At 51.8% G+C, this 19,008-nt stretch overlaps 1 protein-coding gene across 1 annotated transcript in view; it reads left to right on the top strand.

Annotated features, from left to right (window-relative positions):
- Positions 1-19,008, top strand: part of LOC311316035 (partitioning defective 3 homolog) — a gene marked incomplete at its 3' end in the record, with an annotated part of 169,352 nt that overhangs the window by 32,583 nt on the left and 117,761 nt on the right. The window contains exon 2 of the mRNA XM_084446776.1: positions 1,323-1,424. Within this exon, the coding sequence (XP_084302902.1) occupies positions 1,323-1,424 (102 nt within the window). The remainder of the gene's footprint in view (positions 1-1,322; positions 1,425-19,008) is intronic.

Below are 19,008 nucleotides of genomic sequence, written 5' to 3'. Positions count from 1 at the left end.
GGCTGTTCCATTAAAAAGAGCCCATATGCAGAGGGCTGTATTTATGTCCTCACTCTCTCACTCTCTCTCTCTCTCACTCTCTCTCTCGCTCTCTCTCTCCTCTCTCTCTGCTCTCTCTCTCTCCTTTCCTCTCTCTCTCTCCTCTCCTCTCTTTCCCTCTCTCTCTCTCTCTCTCTTTCTCTCAGAGGGATGGATGTATTTGACAGTAATCAGTGTGTGCGTGCGTGTGTGTGTGAGTCTGTGCGTGCGTGTGTGTGTGTGACTGTGTGAGTGTGACGGGTGTCAGCTGGGATCCACAGGGGATCCGCCTCTCTAAACCAGACGAGTGACACTCAAGACACTAAACACATCTGCCAGCTCCACACTAGGACTGGCTGACTGGCTGGCTGACTGGCTGACTGACTGACTGACTGACTGACTGACTGGCTGACTGGCTGACTGACTGACTGGCTGGCTGACTGACTGACTGACTGACTGACTGACTGACTGACTGACTGACTGGCTGACTGACTGGCTGACTGACTGGCTGACTGGCTGACTGACTGGCTGACTGCCTGCTTACTTGTCTGTCTGATGCTTACTTATCTGTCAGTCTGACTGGCAACAGACTCAGCGCGTGCACTTCTTTATCCTCTCTTGTTCTCTTTCTCTCATTCTCTCTGTCTCTCTAGTGACTAGAATCTAGTGCTCTCTCTCTCTCTCTCTCTCTCTCTCTCTCTCTCTCTCTCTCTGATCTCTTCCTCATGTTGATCTCAGTGGAGAACTGAAGATGGACTCTGTAGTCCATGTTGGTGTGGTTTCAGTATTGCAGAGGGGTTGTGCTATGTGGTAGATGATCGGTATTGTAGAGGTGCTTTTCTCTCTGTTTGTGTGTGTGTGTGTGTATATTGAGAGTGCACTCCCTAAGGGCTGAGGCTGCTGTATTAATTTAAACCTTCTTTGAACCTCCTGTCACCCCTGTCAAGACTGGGCCCTAAATGTCTCTCTCTCTCCCTCTCTCCCCCCCCCCCCCCCCCCCTCTCTCTCTCTCTCTCTCTCTCTCTCTCTCTCTCTCTCTCTCTCTCTTCCTCCTCCCTTTCTCATGCTATTTCTCTCACTTGCACTTCTCTTCTCTCTTGCCTACTCATTCTCTCTTCTCCGCCCCTTTCGAACACCATCTCTCCATCTCTCTCTCTCTCTCTCTCTCTCTCTTATAAAATCTAATTTCAATGGGCGTTTATTGTGATGGAAGAACCTCACCTCTCTCCATCTCTCTCTCTCTCTCTATTTGAATGGTAATGTATTGTGATGGAAGAAGCTGACCTCTGTCCATCTCCCTCCAGGATGCTGGCTACTGGCTGCAGGTCCACAGGCTGGAGCACGGAGACGGAGGCATCCTGGACCTGGATGACGTGCTCTTCGACGTGGCCGACGACAAGGACAGGGTGAGAGAGGGAGGGAGGGAGGGGTGATTTAACCAGGACAGGGTGAGAGAGGGAGGGAGGGAGGGAGGGAGGGGTGATTTAACCAGGACAGGGTGAGAGAGGGAGGGAGGGAGGGGTGATTTAACCAGGACAGGGTGAGAGAGAGAGAGAGAGAGAGAGAGAGAGAGGGAGGGGTGATTTAACCAGGACAGGGTGAGAGAGAGAGGGAGGGAGGGAGGGACGGAGGGAGGGAAAGAGGGAGGGAGGGGTGATTTACCCAGGACAGGGTGAGAGAGGGAGGGAGGGGTGAGAGAGGGAGGGAGGGAGGAAGGGAGGGAGGGAGGGGTGATTTAACCAGGACAGGGTGAGAGAGGGAGGGAGGTGTGATTTAACCAGGACAGGGTGAGAGAGAGAGAGGGAGGGAGGGGTGAGAGAGAGAGGGAGGGAGGGAGGGAGGGAGGGGTGGTTGATTCAACCAGACCGGGCTCTTGAGGTTAAAGTCCTCTTTTGTGACGGCACGAACGGAAACTCAATCAACACTACAAAAAGTGCATTGTACCTCAGGGCACAACGCTCGGCCCAGTTAAACTGTGACTCATGGCGCAACTTTTTTTTCTCCCAGGTTCTTTCGTTTCACATTCATCATTTGATATCTATTTGTTGAGACTGAGATGATGAGTGATATGAACATTAGAACAGCGTCGGGCTTCCGTCAATACTTCCTCAAAGACAGATGTCTTTCCGGTCTGTCTGTCCCCTTAACTGACTCTCAGATTAGCCTTGGCTCCAAAATAGCATTCCAACCCTGTTTACTTCTTGTTTACCGTCCTGGTCTTTTATTTATGCTACTGTCTGTTTACCAACGGCTCGTTAGCCCTCTTCCTCAACGAGGAACTGACCCTAGCAGGGACCCGTAGTCACACCCCCAGACCAGACTGTCCCAGTGAGACAGTCGCTAAGTCAAGCCCCGCCCCCTCCAGACATTCCTCTTATTTCCTCCGCTTCGTCTCACCAACGTTTCCCACAATCCTGAGCGGAGGTGACGGGAGGCGAGGTGATCCCCAAGGTGAGTGACAGTGGGGGTCACATACTCAGCTGGGCGGCTGGGCCAGACCGCTCGCAGGATCATGGCTGTGACGGCGTGGGCCTCGCTCGCGCGGCGCCGGAGGACGTGACGGACCGGTCAGACGCTCGGGTTAACGAGCAAACCCGCTCGTTATCTGAAAAGCTCAATCGAGTTTTAATGGAGTGTCGTCCTCCTCAAAGCAGTGTGTGTGTGTGTGTGTGTGTGTGTGTGTGTGTGTGTGTGTGTGTGTGTGTGTGTGTGTGTGTGTGTGTGTGTGTGTGTGTGTGTGTGTGTGTGTGTGTGTGTGCGTGCGCGCGCGTGTGTGTGCATGTGCATGTGCGTGTGTTTGTATGTCATGTCGTGCTGGAGAGATGTGTCCTCCTGGGCTGCTGTCATTGCTGTCACCTCCCTTTCAGTCATCTGTCAACACATCTCTCTGGATGCATCTGTGTGTCTCTCCTTCCCTCTCTCCAACCTGCTGTCTCTCTCTCCTTCCCTACACTGTTCTCTCTCTCCTTCCCTCCACTGTTCTCTCTCTCCTTCCCTCCACTGTTCTCTCTCTCCTTCCCTCCACTGTTCTCTCTCTCCTTCCCTCCACTGTTCTCTCTCTCCTTCCCTCCACTGTTCTCTCTCTCCTTCCCTCTCTCTCATGTTCTCTCTCCTCCCCGCTCTCGCTCTCCTTCTTTCTCTCTATCCCCCTCTCTCTCTCTCTCTCCTCCCCCTGCTCTCTTCTATCTTTCTCTCCTTCTCTCTGTCTGTTCTCTCTCTCTCCTCCCTCCTCTCTCTCTCTCTCTCTCTCTCTCTCTCTCTCTCTCGTTCTCTCTCTCTCCTCCCCCCCTCTCTCTCTCTCTCTCCTGTTCTCTCTCTCTCCCCTGTTCTCTCTCTCTCTCCCCTGTTCTCTCTCTCTCCCCTGTTCTCTCTCTCTCCCCCCCTCTGTTGCCCCTCAGTCAGAGTCCTCAGTGGAGGGGCATCTCTCTGACCCTCATCAGCCCCGGGCGTGTCGTCCTCTCTGACCCAGCGCTACGGGGAGCGCATTAGGACATTCTTCAAAGCCCACCGTGGAATCACAGATTAGGACAGCGTGATGGAGGCCGCGGGGATGTGAACCTTTGACACGGCGGAGCGGGCGGTTCAGGCTCACATGACCCCGGCAGCGGCGATAACGGAGGGTTTAGGAAGCGGGGTTCGATCCTAAACACCGCTGTCGGGTATCTGACCCAGAGCTGACCTCCTAAACAGGGTTCTGATCTCATACCCAGACTGCCTGGTCTGGTTCACAGCCTCCACGCTGGGTTCACAGCCCGATCTGGGCAGTATCCAGGCAGGCCACTTTGTGCATACACAACAATGGGTATGTTTGATTAGAGTGTGTGTGTGTGTGTGTGTGTGTGTGTGTGTGTGTGTGTGTGTGTGTGTGTGTGTGTGTGTGTGTGTGTGTGTGTGTGTGTGTGTGTGTGTGTGTGTGTGTGTGTGTGTGTGTGTGTGTGTGTGTGTGTGTGTGTGTGTGTGTGTGTGTGTGTGTGTGTGTGTGTGTGTGTGTGTGTGTGTGTGTTTGCCGTACTCACAGAGCGTCCCTCTAGGCCAGGTCTCCCTTTTGACCTCGGCGGGAAACTACCTGTCGTAAATCGATGATGAGATAACAAAATAGGAAGTGTGTGTTTGCGTCCAGAAAACAGAAAAGCTTCAGCCTCGTTGTGCCCTGGAGGCGTGGATTAGAATACTAGGCCTGGGTTTTATTATGGACTCCTGGTTGTTGGAGGGGAGGGCTGTCTGTTAGCTGAGCACGCCTCTCAAGGCTGGGAGACAGATAGAGGGTGCGTGTTGTGTTCTCTGAAGGTCCGGGGAACCAGCTTCCTCCGTTCTCCTACAGCAGAACCGGTTCCCTCCCGACCGCGCGCCATGTCTCGGTCCGCACGTCCATCAGAGCGGCTTTTTACTGGCCGAGGATAAATGAAGGAGGCGGGGTTTATTGACGCGCGTGTGCGTGTCTGTAAGCGTGTTTTGTGCGTGTGTGCTAAGTGCGCCGTCTTTGAACGCTGAAGAAAGCCTCTTGCTGAAACGTGCGTTGTTGTGCTCTGCCCGTAGGCCACTTTAGTGAAATAAACATTTACCCATTTTTTGGAATACCGTGAGTGCCGGTTCACTTTTCTTCTTTGATTCTAGTGCGCCGTCTTTGCCAGGAATGGTGGCCAACTGCTGTCGGATTTCACCGTTTGTTTCCTCTCCTCTCCTCTCCTCTCCTCTCCTCTCCTCTCCTCTCCTCTCCTCTCCTCTCCTCTCCTCTCCTCTCCTCTCCTCTCCTCTCCTCTCCTCTCCTCTCCTCTCCTCTCCTCTCCTGTCCTCTCCTGTCCTCTGCCTGAGCCCAACCGGCATTCCTTCCCCCCCCCCCCTGACCCCCTCCCACCCCAAAAAACTCAGGGACAGTCGGGCATAGGTTACACACACACACACACACACACACACACTACAAGTTAGGCATTTGGCAGATGCCCTCACACACACACACACACGCACGCACACTCCCAACATACCTTAGGTGTCAGGTGTCCAGCGTGTCCCTACACACTCCTGATGTCATGACCCCCGTTGGGGCACAGGGTCGGGGGGGGTGGGAGGGGGGGGGGGGGGGGGGGGTGAGGAGCCGGCGACACATTCCCTGGGAATCTGGGCGCGGCGGACAGCTGCACGGAGCAGACGGCCAGCGACCTGTCTGTCTGCCTGCCTGTCTGTCTGTCTGTCTCTGTCTGTCTGTCTGTCTGCCTGTCTGAGAGAGAGAGAGACACACACAGACAGACAGACAGACAGACAGACACCTGGGAGAGAGAGACAGACCCACTAGAGAGACTGGACAGTGACCGGTAACAGAGTAACACAGCAGCTAGTAGACAGGAGGGTCAGAGGTCAAACCGGCCCTAGGGAGGCTTTAAACAGCCACAGCTCCCATCCCAGTAGATCCCAGCACACCTAAAACCTCAGTGTGTGTGTGTGTGTGTGTGTGCGTGTGTGCGTGTGTGCGTGCGTGCGTGCGTGCGTCATGCAAATATTTCTCCGAAGCCTTTATACAAAGAAGAAGAAGAATTTGAGAAATCAAGCAAATCAGTGAGTATCGAGCTGACCAATAGCGCTACAGTACTGTAACCATGGAAACACAGCGGTGTTTGTATTGATGGTTGGTCCTCATGTTTAGTCTGGTTCTCTCACGCCGGGGCGTCGATTCCTCCAGCGTAGAGATGCTGAGAGATGCTTTGGAAATTAACAAGCATTGACCCTGCATAAACACACGCTGACGCTTATCGATGATGAATAATGCCTATCGATTGTGTGTGTGTGTGTGTGTGTGTGTGTGTGTGTGTGTGTGTGTGTGTGTGTGTGTGTGGGAGAGGGGGTCTGTCTGTCTGTCTGAGTCAAATGCAGAACTCTAAAGTGGTCAGATGATTTGGCCTGAGGACTACGTTCTCCGATGCGAGTCCTCCTCTGAGGCCACACACACACACACAAACAAAAAAAAAGTGTATCTCACACACACACACACACACACATGAGCATGTGGAGCATGTGTGCTGGATATGTAAACCACGCCTAGCAGCTTTCCTGGGATGAGAGGTCCTGGGGGCGGGGCTAACCCTGGCTCCGCCCCTCCCACACTCCAACCACTGTGAATCTCACCATTCATTCCCATAACCATATCAGTATAACCCTGTTACACCCACACAGAGATGTTTGTTTGAAGTTATTCTCCTTTGACGTTGACGATATCTCAAGTAATATCAGTCTTTAAGCAGTCTTTAAGCAGGTATATATCCCTCTATGTTTTTACACCATTCACACAACGTCACCTCACTGACTGTTATTCTAACATTCACTGAACCATAACACTTAGTTACACAGCGATATCCCTATTCTGCCCCCCAATCGTTTAAGACCTCAGAGATAGAGAGGGGGAGAGAGAGGGAGGGAGAGAGAGAGAGCGAGAGAGAGAGGGAGAGGGAGAGGGAGAGAAGGAGAGGGAGATGAGGGGAGGCAGAGAGAGTGGAATCGAGAGACAGAGAGAGAGGGGGAGAGAGAGAGAGAGAGATGGGGAGAGAGAGAGAGAGAGGGAGAGAGAGCGAGAGAGAGAGAGATGGGGGGCAGAGAGAGAGAGAGAGAGATGGGGGGCAGAGAGAGGGGAATCGAGGGAGAGGAGGAGGAGGAGGGAGAGGGAGAGTTGCTGATGACCTCATTTATTCCATGGCTACTCGTTCCCCACCCCCCTTAATAAGAACAAGATGGCGTCTCTTGGAGCCGTGGCTGTGGTTGCCCGGAAAGTTCTAGACTAACAGGAGCTCCAGGGCTGGGGTAGGCCGTAGAGACTCTCAACCAGGCCATCTGTGTATTTGGCGTGTGGCTAAGTCAAGAACATGAATCATGTTATTCGTACGAGGCACAAGCGGGACCTTTAATACGTTGGCGCCCGAGTTGTTTCCAAAGGCGAGCACGGGAGCAGAGAACTTGATATTAACGATGTTTAGTTGCGTTGAATTCTGCCAGAGCGTCAGGGTGTGTAAACTACGGTGTCGGCGCATATTTGTAATTCGAGTACTTGACTTTCATGATGCTGGAAGGAGTATTTATCACGGAAATGAGTGCGCTTTCAGAGTATGTGTGTGTTTTAAGTGTTAGGTGACACTTAGAAAGTGGTTGCCCTCCGTCCAGGCTGAGTGCTCCGTGGCGTTGAAAGCAGGGCTCATGGGAGATGCTCTCGATGGCTCATGGGTAAAGGTTGCCGTGACGATATTCCTCGATGCCATGGTACCGAGACGGGGCCCAGGAGAAGGGGACTGTGAAATGACTCGTCTTGAAACCAACCCCCCTTGACGTTAATACTCATCCTCTTCAACCTGAGTCGTGGTTAGTCACGGTGTGGTTATGGAGAGAGATAGATAAACTATTTGTGTGTGTGTGTGTGTGTTTGATCTCCTTGCTTGTCCAGTCCTGTCCAGTCAGGGCTCAGTGACCAGAACCCTCATTATTTCCCTGTAGCGGACCTTACATAAACCACAGTAGCTCCGTACATGGACAAGAGGAATATCCTGATGATGATCTAACGAAGCACCTTCAAACTCAGTCGGTGTGAAAGTGAGACCAAAACAGCCATCCGATTCACCCGCACCTCTGAAACCAAGTATCTTTGTTGTGCAGGAATTGCAAAGTTGACCGTCATCGCTGTCATGCAATTGTGTTTTCTTCACGGCTGATATCTCCAGGTAACGGCGTGCGCTACGGCCATGTTGGTTTGTGGGGGCCGTTGTAGGTCCTGAACGGGGATCTGATTATCCGTCCCGTTCGCTTCTCTGAGTGGCTCCCGTTTGGTTCCAGTCAGCACAGATCTTAAGGGGGGGGCGGGTTCTGTGCTCGAGGGCGGAGTTCTGGTGGTGTTTGAGTCTTTGTCTTGGTCGCACTGTGGATTGTATTTCGGTCGTCTTAACCTTGGTTTGACGGGAACACGGGAGGTGGGAGTCTTCAGGACGGGTGAGAAAGAGGTCGGGGTCGAGACGAAGGGAGGGAGGAGGAGGGAGGATGAGGAGGGTGAGGAGGGGGAGGGAGGAGGAGGAGGGAGGAGGAGGAGGGAGGGAGCGTGTGACTGACCAGTCAGCAGGGGTCAGGCCTAAACAGGCCGAGGCAGATGCAGAGTGGGTGTTAATAAGATTTAGGCCCCCCTCCCTCTCGCGCTATGCTCTGGGGAATTTTTTGTCAAGAAGAGGACAAAAGTTGTCTCTGTTGGCTGCGGGTATTCTCTGAGAAGCTATTGTGTTGTCCTGTGACATTATTTAGTCATATGCTACATGCAGAGACGCAGATGTATGTATGCATGTACTGTGTAGCGCATCGCATCTCAGCATAGGGGCCAGGCTGACTTCAGCATGGGTTTGAAGTGGAAGAGGTGTTTGCTGTTTCAATGCATGTCTTATCAATCATGGTTTATCGATGTTGTAGCTAGTTCTTCATGGCCCAATCAGGGAGAGAACTACCCTTCTGGGGTAGCTGGACTAGTATCAGTAAAACGGTGGACTGAATCGTCCTGCAGCAGCAGCAGTATTAGACTAGTACATAGACTGGTATGGCTGAAGGACAGAAGGACAAGGCCGCCCTCCTGTGGTGAAACCCTGCAATTGCAATAGTTGTTATTTTGTCCTCAGCTGGCTCGGTCCCTCAGCTGAGTCAGCAATATCTGTTTCTGGTCAGTTTCTGCAGGAGAGCAGCTGAGGTTGATGAAGGATCTCGGTGTTTATAGGAACGTTGGAAAGTCTAGCATAACCTCAGGGGCTGTAAGACCTAGAATGATCTCAGGAGGATTGTGTGTTGCCATTTTAATCAGTGTATCAGCTCGCAAAGTTGTGTTTGGAGCTTTTAAGTTCAGCTGACGTGAAGCTTGATGCACAAATGGTTCCAATTTCATGAAAGGATGCATTTGTGGCACAATTCCCTCTCTGTAATTTCATCCATGTCTTCAGGGGAATACAGATACAATAATTATAGAGATGAACAGAATTTGATTGGTGTAATCTGGTTTTATATCCTTTTGTTTGTGGTATCAGAGTAATTGAGGCATTAAAACAATGGTTCGGGCTGTTGTCTCCATTATGACGATAGTCATTCCTGGCACCCCTGCCGACTGTCGTGAAAGGGGAAAGCCAGATCTCTGCTTTTCCATTATTCTGGAAGCGGACCTGGAAGGGCGGTGTGCACAGACACGCTACTGAACCGCAGACCGCAGCGGTGCGCAACACCAACACCAACACAATGCAGCCCTGTGTTCCCAGAGGAGCTAGGTTCACTACCGAGGTCACTCCTGTTTGTTGACGGTATGTCAGTGTCAGGGATGACTTGTTTGGGGAAGAGAGAGAGAACCACCATGGTTCTATTGAGGAGAGAACCACCATGGTTCTATTGACGAGAGAACCACCATGGTTCTATTGAGAGAGAGAACCACCATGGTTCTTTTGAGAGAGAGAACCACCATGGTTCTATTGAGAGAGAGAACCGCCGTGGTTCTATTCAGAGAGAGAACCGCCATGGTTCTATTGAGAGAGAGAGAACCACCATGGTTCATATTGGTTCTATCAGTCCCATGGGTTCTGTGTTTAAGGACGTTACTGAGGCAAAATGTTACTTTCAGCCCTTTTCCACCAAGAAGGAACCGGTTCGCTGCCGGTTCGCGAACCTAATTTTGAACGGTTCCGAGCATTTAGACCAAAAATAAATGAGTTCGGGAACCCCAAAGTTGGTTCCGAACCGGCACCAAAAAATAGTAGGTTTTTCAGCGCGAACCGTAATGATATCTTGGGCGTGGTCTATAGATTTGTGAGATTTGCTGTAAACACATGTGCTTTACTTAATGATGAGTGGTAATCGACCGCTTCAGCTGTGTGAATGATCTCATTCTCTCTATGCTAAGTGCCAACTATCTGAATAACCAGCCATCAAACTGACTTTATACAGATTATATAATTGACAATCCCTAAAACAATAGTGTGATGATGACCTACTACAATTATAATGAAGTAGACTACGCAAGCCACTTTTGTGACACCACCTAAACAACTTTACACATGCCTATATCTCCTAGCTAATGACGTACAACGGTTCCGCTCAAAACTGGTCAAAACGCGGTCCCGTTCCCTAGATAGAACCAAGGTTCCAGGAATTTTGAACAGAACCGGTTCCCGAACCAAAGTTCCTTTGGTGGAAAAGGGCTATTTGAGGGGCCCGTACAGGTCATCTACTGAAATCTACTGAGGGGCCCGTACAGGTCATCTACTCTACTCTACTGAGGGGCCCGTACAGGTCATCTACTCTACTGAGGGGCCCGTACAGGTCATCTACTGAAATCTACTGAGGGGCCCGTACAGGTCATCTACTGAGGGGCCCGTACAGGTCATCTACTGAAATCTACTGAGGGGCCCGTACAGGTCATCTACTCTACTGAGGGGCCCGTACAGGTCATCTACTCTACTGAGGGGCCCGTACAGGTCATCTACTCTACTGAGGGGCCCGTACAGGTCATCTACTCTACTCTACTGAGGGGCCCGTACAGGTCATCTACTCTACTGAGGGGCCCGTACAGGTCATCTACTGAAATCTACTGAGGGGCCCGTACAGGTCATCTACTGAGGGGCCCGTACAGGTCATCTACTGAAATCTACTGAGGGGCCCGTACAGGTCATCTACTCTACTGAGGGGCCCGTACAGGTCATCTACTCTACTGAGGGGCCCGTACAGGTCATCTACTCTACTGAGGGGCCCGTACAGGTCATCTACTCTACTGAGGGGCCCGTACAGGTCATCTACTCTACTGAGGGGCCCGTACAGGTCATCTACTGAGGGGCCCGTACAGGTCATCTACTCTACTGAGGGGCCCTTACAGGTCATCTACTCTACTGAGGGGCCCGTACAGGTCATCTACTCTACTGAGGGGCCCATACAGGTCATCTACTCTACTGAGGGGCCCATACAGGTCATCTACTGAAATCTACTGAGGGGCCCGTACAGGTCATCTACTGAAATCTACTGAGGGGCCCGTACAGGTCATCTACTGAGGGGCCCGTACAGGTCATCTACTCTACTGAGGGGCCCGTACAGGTCATCTACTCTACTGAGGGGCCCGTACAGGTCATCTACTCTACTGAGGGGCCCGTACAGGTCATCTACTGAGGGGCCCGTACAGGTCATCTACTCTACTGAGGGGCCCGTACAGGTCATCTACTCTACTGAGGGGCCCGTACAGGTCATCTACTCTACTGAGGGGCCCGTACAGGTCATCTACTGAAATCTACTGAGGGGCCCGTACAGGTCATCTACTGAAATCTACTGAGGGGCCCGTACAGGTCATCTACTGAAATCTACTGAGGGGCCCGTACAGGTCATCTACTCTACTGAGGGGCCCATACAGGTCATCTACTCTACTGAGGGGCCCGTACAGGTCATCTACTCTACTGAGGGGCCCGTACAGGTCATCTACTGAGGGGCCCGTACAGGTCATCTACTGAGGGGCCCATACAGGTCATCTACTCTACTGAGGGGCCCGTACAGGTCATCTACTCTACTGAGGGGCCCATACAGGTCATCTACTCTACTGAGGGGCCCGTACAGGTCATCTACTCTACTGAGGGGCCCGTACAGGTCATCTACTCTACTGAGGGGCCCGTACAGGTCATCTACTCTACTGAGGGGCCCGTACAGGTCATCTACTGAGGGGCCCGTACAGGTCATCTACTGAGGGGCCCATACAGGTCATCTACTCTACTGAGGGGCCCGTACAGGTCATCTACTCTACTGAGGGGCCCGTACAGGTCATCTACTCTACTGAGGGGCCCGTACAGGTCATCTACTCTACTGAGGGGCCCGTACAGGTCATCTACTGAGGGGCCCGTACAGGTCATCTACTGAGGGGCCCTTACAGGTCATCACTACAACTATCAATTGCAACTCTGTTGATGTGCAGCAACCAACAACTGGTCAAGAAGAGAGTTGAGGTCAGTGGATAGTTGGGTAAACGTTAGCGGAAGTGAATCCAGTCCCAGAAAGGCTCAGTGGACCAGGGTCTGGTCTGGATGTGGTTCTTCTCTGAGTGATAGACAGCATCCTTGACCAGCAGACGGAGAAAAACACACCGCTTCTGAAAATGACACTCAATGCCAGAATGTGTGTCATGTAATTCATCTTACATTGCCATTCTTAACACACACACACATGCACACAGATATGCAAGCATGAACACACAAACACACTTTGAATAAACAGTGCATGTGTGCAGGGATGTGCACAGGTAGACACGAGGTGGTGCTAGAGCACCTGCCCTTTGCCCTCTGGACAAGGCAAGTGCCCTTTTGAAAGTTTTTTATTTTATTTTTTATTTTATTATTTATTTTGTAATAATAATGCCCCAAAATGCGTTTGCCAGCCCCCCCCCGCACACACACGTGCCCCCGGCACGCCCGTACCCCTCCCCTCCCTCTCTTCCTTTGTCAACGGTAAACTGCCCTTTCCCCATCCAGAGTGCCCGAGTGATGACAGCTAACCAGCCAGGTAACACATAAACCAAACGAGTGTATTGTTTTCCCCCTAAGCCTCAGTTGCAAAACTATAACTTGCATTTATTTGTCTCTGTTGTGAAGTCAGCATACATACAGTAGCAAACAGCTGAGCCTAATTAGCCGACTGCCCACCTGCTTAACAAGCTAGACGCTAGTCCTAATCAATTAATGGACTTAAAGTAATGATGCCCACCACACGACCAATGTCGGTAGAATTTGTTGTTGGTACAACAACAACCCCCCTCAACAACTAACGAAAAACTCTGTCAGCACCCCCCCCCCCGCCTCCACAACTCGCACGACAATCAAAATAGAAATTAGCTGTCACCACCCCCCCCTCCTCCTGTCAACATCTTGCCACACAAGGTGCCCTCATTTTTCACTGAGCACCTGCCCCCCCAAATATCTGTGCATGCCAGTGTGTGTGTGTGTGTGTGTGTGTGTGTGTGTGTGTGTGTGTGCGCGCGCGCGCGTGTGTGCGCGCGTGCGCCAGGGTTCCCACTGTGACTCACCAGCCAGCTGTGGTCTGTGGGAAGAGACAGGCAGGAAGTGGTCCATGATGCACACACGCACACACACACACAACTGGGTGTTCTATCTCTCCCTCTCTCAAACTTTACATATCATGGGACAAAACCAGACCATAATTGCTTCTCTAAGGTCCTCCTTGTGGTTCTTGTTGTAGCAGCTTAGATTTAGTTGCCTGTCTAACTGACTGATGACAGTCTGTCAAACGCAAAGCACACTCTCATAGCAACAGTGCTTCTCATGCTTGTCTCTCTGCCTTGTGCGTAGGTGTTTTTATTAAAAGCATGTGTTATAATACTCTCCTGAGGTATTTTCGGGCTTTACTAATACTGACCTGGTGCACTTTCCCACAGACAGTTTATCTTATAGCCAGTAGGGGGCGCTGTGGTGTTGTATCGGGCTGTGTTGTATCGGCCAGTACCACCGTGGTGTTGTGTTAGCCAGCGGGGGGCACTGTGGTGTTGTCAGCCAGAGGGGGGCAGTGTGGTGTTGTGTTGGCCAGCGGGGGGCGCTGTGGTGTTGTTTGAGAACGCAGCTTCCCTTCTTCTAGTCTCCTTCCCATCAGCCCCCTGGGGGAGGAACACTGCCTCCCATCAGCCCCCTGGGGGAGGAACACCGCCTCCCTCCAGACCCCCGTAGCTTCGCATCCTCCAATATCCATGGGTGCTTTGTAGGCAGAAAGTTTAACTAGCCATTGTTATGTAATGCTCCTCGCTACATGTTAGTGTGTGTGTGTGTGTGTTCATGCGGGTCTTGCAGTGCTGATAAGACCGTACACCATTGAGTTTAAAGTGTACTATCTCAGTATTACAGAACATGTCTCTCAAGTATGGAGCTTCCCAACAGATGGGATGTGATGTCAGGCCCCTCCTCCTGCGCTGATGACTTCCTGTTTCCTGTCACCCACCTCACTCTAAAGAAACAATGTGACGCCTCGGGTCGGACAGGAAGAGGTCAGGAGGGGAGCAGGAAGTGGACACAAGCCGGTAAACAGGACGTGGTGATGGAGACTCCTTAATCTGTCTTTAATGAGTCATTAGTATGGACACACACACACACACACACACACACACACACACTTACTGACTCACTCTCTTCCTCTCTCTCGTTTGCACACACACACACACACACACACACACACACACACACACACACACACACTCTAACACTGACTCACTTAAGCTTACTCGCTCTCTTTCTCTTTGCACCTACGCACGCGCACACACACACACACACTCGCACCTTTACAGTTCCTTCCACCCAATTGGGCGAATGCCAGGGGAAGTGTTCTAGATTGGCTCAGGATGTGTGGTGGTCCCTGACCCCACCCCTTTAGAGAGAGACTTCCTCTAGAAGTCCACTTAACACGGTCAACACAGCATCTGCTCCCTGGATCATGTGTCTGGAGGATGAGAGGCAGGAACCGGCTCCTCTGGTTCCGAAGCGCCGTCGGACAGAACCGCCTCCTCCGTCCTCCTACGGCCAGGAGAACAGACCGGCCCGCCCCCCCCTCCCCCGCCCCTTACTGCCCGACGCCATCTAAAGTTCGGCCAGAGGCGAGCGGGATGGGCGCGGTCGGCCCCCTTAGAGGGCCCCCCCCCGAAACGAACGAGCGCCTCGTCGGCCGATCCTCACGCGAGATAAACCCTCCCCCTCCCCCCGTTACCAGAATGATGATGGAATGAATGCGATCAGAGCGTTCCGGTAAAACCCGCTCCATTTCAGAGCGAGGGGGGAGGGGGGTGGGCAGGCAGGCTAATGCGCCACTCGGGGGGGAGATGGACCCAGTCAGAGATCTTATCTCCAGATACAGAGTGTGGTTCAGAGATGGACCCAGAGCCGGAGATGCTATCTGCGGTGCTGAGACTGGTTCTGGGTAGAGAGCGTGGATAAAGTGCCCCCCCCCGACCACCCCTCCTCCTGCAGAACTGGGTCTGGCTGGACGTTCTCTCTGGACCCTCCACCTCCCTCCCTGCCCGCTCCATGTTAAAGTCGTTAGGAGCAATCAGGGGGCTGCCAGGCGCGCTGACGCTGCTGCCCGTCCGGGGGGATGTGTGTGTGTGTGTGTGTGTGTGTGTGTTTCACCCCTTGCAGAGAGGCTACTCGTAATGCTTAAACAAACAGGTCCTTGACGGTCAGCCAAGCGCTGCCCTCTCATTGTATGATCAGATCAAAAACAGAACGCTGGAAAAACATCTCACGCTATCTCCGTCTCTGCGTAGATGACCACATCGTATTACCAGAAGCTGAGCCCTCGAAGCCCCTCGATACCACCGAAATCCGTAGCCCCCCCCGCAGGAATCGAACCTACAACCTCAGGATTGCGAGAGCCAATTAGCTGAGCTCCAACCGGCTGAGCTCCACCAGGCTCCCCTCATGCGGGGTTGCTGTCAATCCCACAACCCCCCTCTTCCTCAATCCCACAACCCCTCTCTTCCTCCAGAAGAAGCCCTCACCTGTGAATCCCCCAGAAGCCCTCACCCCTCACCCTGTCTGCTCGTCTTAATGAGGCCTGCTGCCATAACAGACTTCCATTTAAAAGATAGTGGAGACACACACATACACACACACACACACACACACACACACCGAGGCGGTCATGGATGGGTTCTCCGCCTGTGGGGTTCCTCTACAGGGATTAGAACCTGACCTCATTAGTGCCAGGGTTCTCGAACCCCCTCTCTCGCCTGCGCTGATGCAAAACAAAATGTCAGCAATTTAGGATTTTTTTTAATGAGCCTGTTTGTATGAACATGGAGCTTATTAGCAGAGGTGGCTGCTGGGAAGGGTTGTCTGCTATCTCAACACAGCTAGTCTGGAGGGTTCAACTGCGCTGAACATCTTTTAAATGTCATGGGTAGAGCCAGTGGTTCCTCATGCATGTTATCACGCGCACGCGCGTGTGAAAAACCCAGCGGCTCACGGGCGAAAGCGTGTTTGAATCCCTGCGCAGGCGGACCGTCGTATCGTTGTTAGCGGGCGTCCCGGCGCGTGCCTGACTGTCGGCCCCCGGGGGCCCCGGGCCCAAATGAGATTTCCTCCGGGGTGAGCGGGTCAGAGCCGGCGCTGCCGGAGGGGCCGTCTGCGCCGTAGATGGGCCCTTTATGACATCATCCCCGGCGCCAGGAGAGAGTTCACACGCACGTACACACGCGCTCACGTCACCTCGTGCACACACACACACACACACACACGCTCTCTCCTGTCCTCTCGGGCCGTGATGCGATTATCTCCGCTCCCCACGGTCCTCTGACAGCGGAGAGACACCGGAGCCATCCCATAATAACACCACTACTCAGACGAGAGCCATTAAAACCTGCCTCATGATTCTCCTGACTGATAACCAGGATGAACCATGATGAAACGACGCTGAGCAATGATCACACAACCATCAGAGGAGCCATAAACGTGGACGCAGGCGATTACAGACATAACAGTTGTCTAAAGCAGGTCCCTGAATGCTCCTCCTCACTGCGTATACAGGCCTGTGGAGGAGCTGAGAAGGCCAGGCTGATAGTCCGGGTTTTGAGTAGCACATTTGATACATTTGTTTAGAGAACAAAAAAAACAAAAAAAGAGTCCCTCGAGATGTCTGCTTCTCAGCCAGACTCAGACGCTGATGGTGGAATACCTCGGCTAGAATTACACTCTCTCATCAGCGGCCTGCACCAGCGCTGAAACGGCAGACTTCGGATAGGGTCAGCTGCGCTACGCATGCACACGCGCGCGCGCACACACACACACACACACTCACTCACTTTGGACAGGGTCAACTAGCAGGGGTGTAGGGCCTGACACATGCATGTTGACCCCAGCGTAAGAGGGCTGGACAGGGACCCCTGTGTTCCACACACACACACACACACACACACACACACACACACACACACACACATATACGCACCCACACACACACACTCTCATCTCCGGTTCAGTTTTCGTGTGAGCTGTCACTCTCACTTACGAGGGATTTCGGCAGGTTACCTTGATACGTCCAACCCTCCTGCCCGTTTCCTTGACCGAGGATTCTGTGTTGCCAGGGAGGAATTGTGGTTGCCAGGGAGGAATTGTGGTCGCCAAAGAATTCAACCCACGCTGACAGAGAACAGACCAAGAGACGACACACATTATTTACATTATTTGAGGGTATTTTAATATGCCACACATTATTTGAGGGTATTTTTCGGCAAAGTTCATATTCAATGATTGTAATTGTTTTAGACAATCTAAGAACATTTTCTACTTTTATTTGGTTATTGTGGAGTTCAACAACACATCTGTTGGTGGTTTAGCATAATCATGGGATATTTCAATAGTCTTTTATCTTAACTATCTTTTATATAGGGACTTAGAAATCATACAAGTCATGCACAGATGGGCCTTCCATCTTTGTCTCCCAACGTACAAAGCTTTCTTGAATATTAATACGATTTTATGGAGCAATTTCCAAAACTCCATCTGTCTGTGTCACTGAAAGCCAAGCTTCACCTGTAATTGCCTATTTCTGTCAACATAAGTGTATTACTGACTCTTAGGCTTCAGGACAGCCAAACACACCCTGCATATCTCAGCTTAGCTGAGGCAATTTTCTATTAGAAATCCTTTGGAATGAGTATGCACGCTCACTGACACACACACACACACACACACACACACACACACACACACACACCCAAAAACAAAACAGACAGACATCCCTGGATGATTGTGTGCAACAGACCCATTCCAACTTCCAACTCGATGAGCCGAATTAGCTTTTATTTATTTATTTTTACCATCCTGGGTAAAATCAGTATCCCAGGGTGCATTTGTCAACACCCCCCCGTCCGTCCGTCTGCCCGCAGCTGCCCCCCCCCCCCTCTCCCCGCTCCTGGCCCCGAGTCTGTCAGCTTAATTGGCTCAGATATTATGCGGACTTATTTAGTGTTGGGAATGTGGCACGCCACGCTGGCACAAGATGAATTGCCGCGCTGGTCGGGCAGAACCTGTTGTCCGTTTGTGAAGAACATGAAGGCGGCGCTAAGCAGACGATAATAGCCTTTGAACCGAGCCAGAGGTGCTGGGCTCTGAATGCCCGGCGCGTGCCGTGGGCTTTAATAGGGAAGGAAGCGCTGACCGTTCAGCCAACGTCACCGGGGTTTTACCAGCCTTTCATCTGACAACCCTGCCGGCGCGTCCGCGACCAAATACGGAGGTTGGCTGAGGAGACGTTTTTGTTTGAAGTGATGATGAAAACAAGTGTAATTATTTCAAAGGGCTACAACAGGGTGTCTTGGGAGGCTGCTAACCCTAAAGCATGATGGGAAGTCAGCAAAGCCTGAGGCCCGTCAGCATCTCTGGTTTGGAGGAACACTGCGACGACCAATCAGAATGTTTCTGTGTGAAGCAGGGTACTGAGAGAGAATGTGTTTCTGTTGTGAAGCAGAGTACTGAGATTCAATAGTCACAACTTTAAAGTCAGAACTTTAATGATAATATAATATGATGCACATTGTCTGGGAGTCTGACTTTTTTCAGATGTCAAACAGACGCATCGAGTTTGAACAAGTGTTCCTTGTTAGACCGAAATGTAGGCCACTGAAGTTCAGCGGGAACGGCAAATCTGCAAGCTACCTAAAATGCTTGTTTTTCAGAGCGAAAAGGATCGCAAGCGTTTTCTTTTGTCGCCTACGATGTCTATTCAGCGTTGGTTGTCAAAGCAAAGGACTTAATCATGCAAACGCTGACATGATCCTGTTTACCTTGGGTGCGCGCGAGACGGCCTACGCTCGCGCGCCAGGCTAGCCCTGACAAACTCACCCCTTTTGTTATCTCCGTAAATTAGCTACAGTAGTTTGTTTCTCGCTCGGCAGCTAGCCTGTCTCTTCCCCCGACAATGGCCATTGTGTAAGGTATGGTTTTAGATTTCTGCTGTCGGTGCTGCTGGCGGGAAAGTGCT

The sequence above is a fragment of the Borostomias antarcticus genome, assembly GCF_949987555.1.
Source record: "Borostomias antarcticus genome assembly, chromosome: 12".
NCBI classification, from domain to species: Eukaryota; Metazoa; Chordata; class Actinopteri; order Stomiiformes; family Stomiidae; genus Borostomias; species Borostomias antarcticus.
Note: the sequence above shows the minus strand (reverse complement) of the source record. Positions and strands in the feature narration are given on the sequence as shown.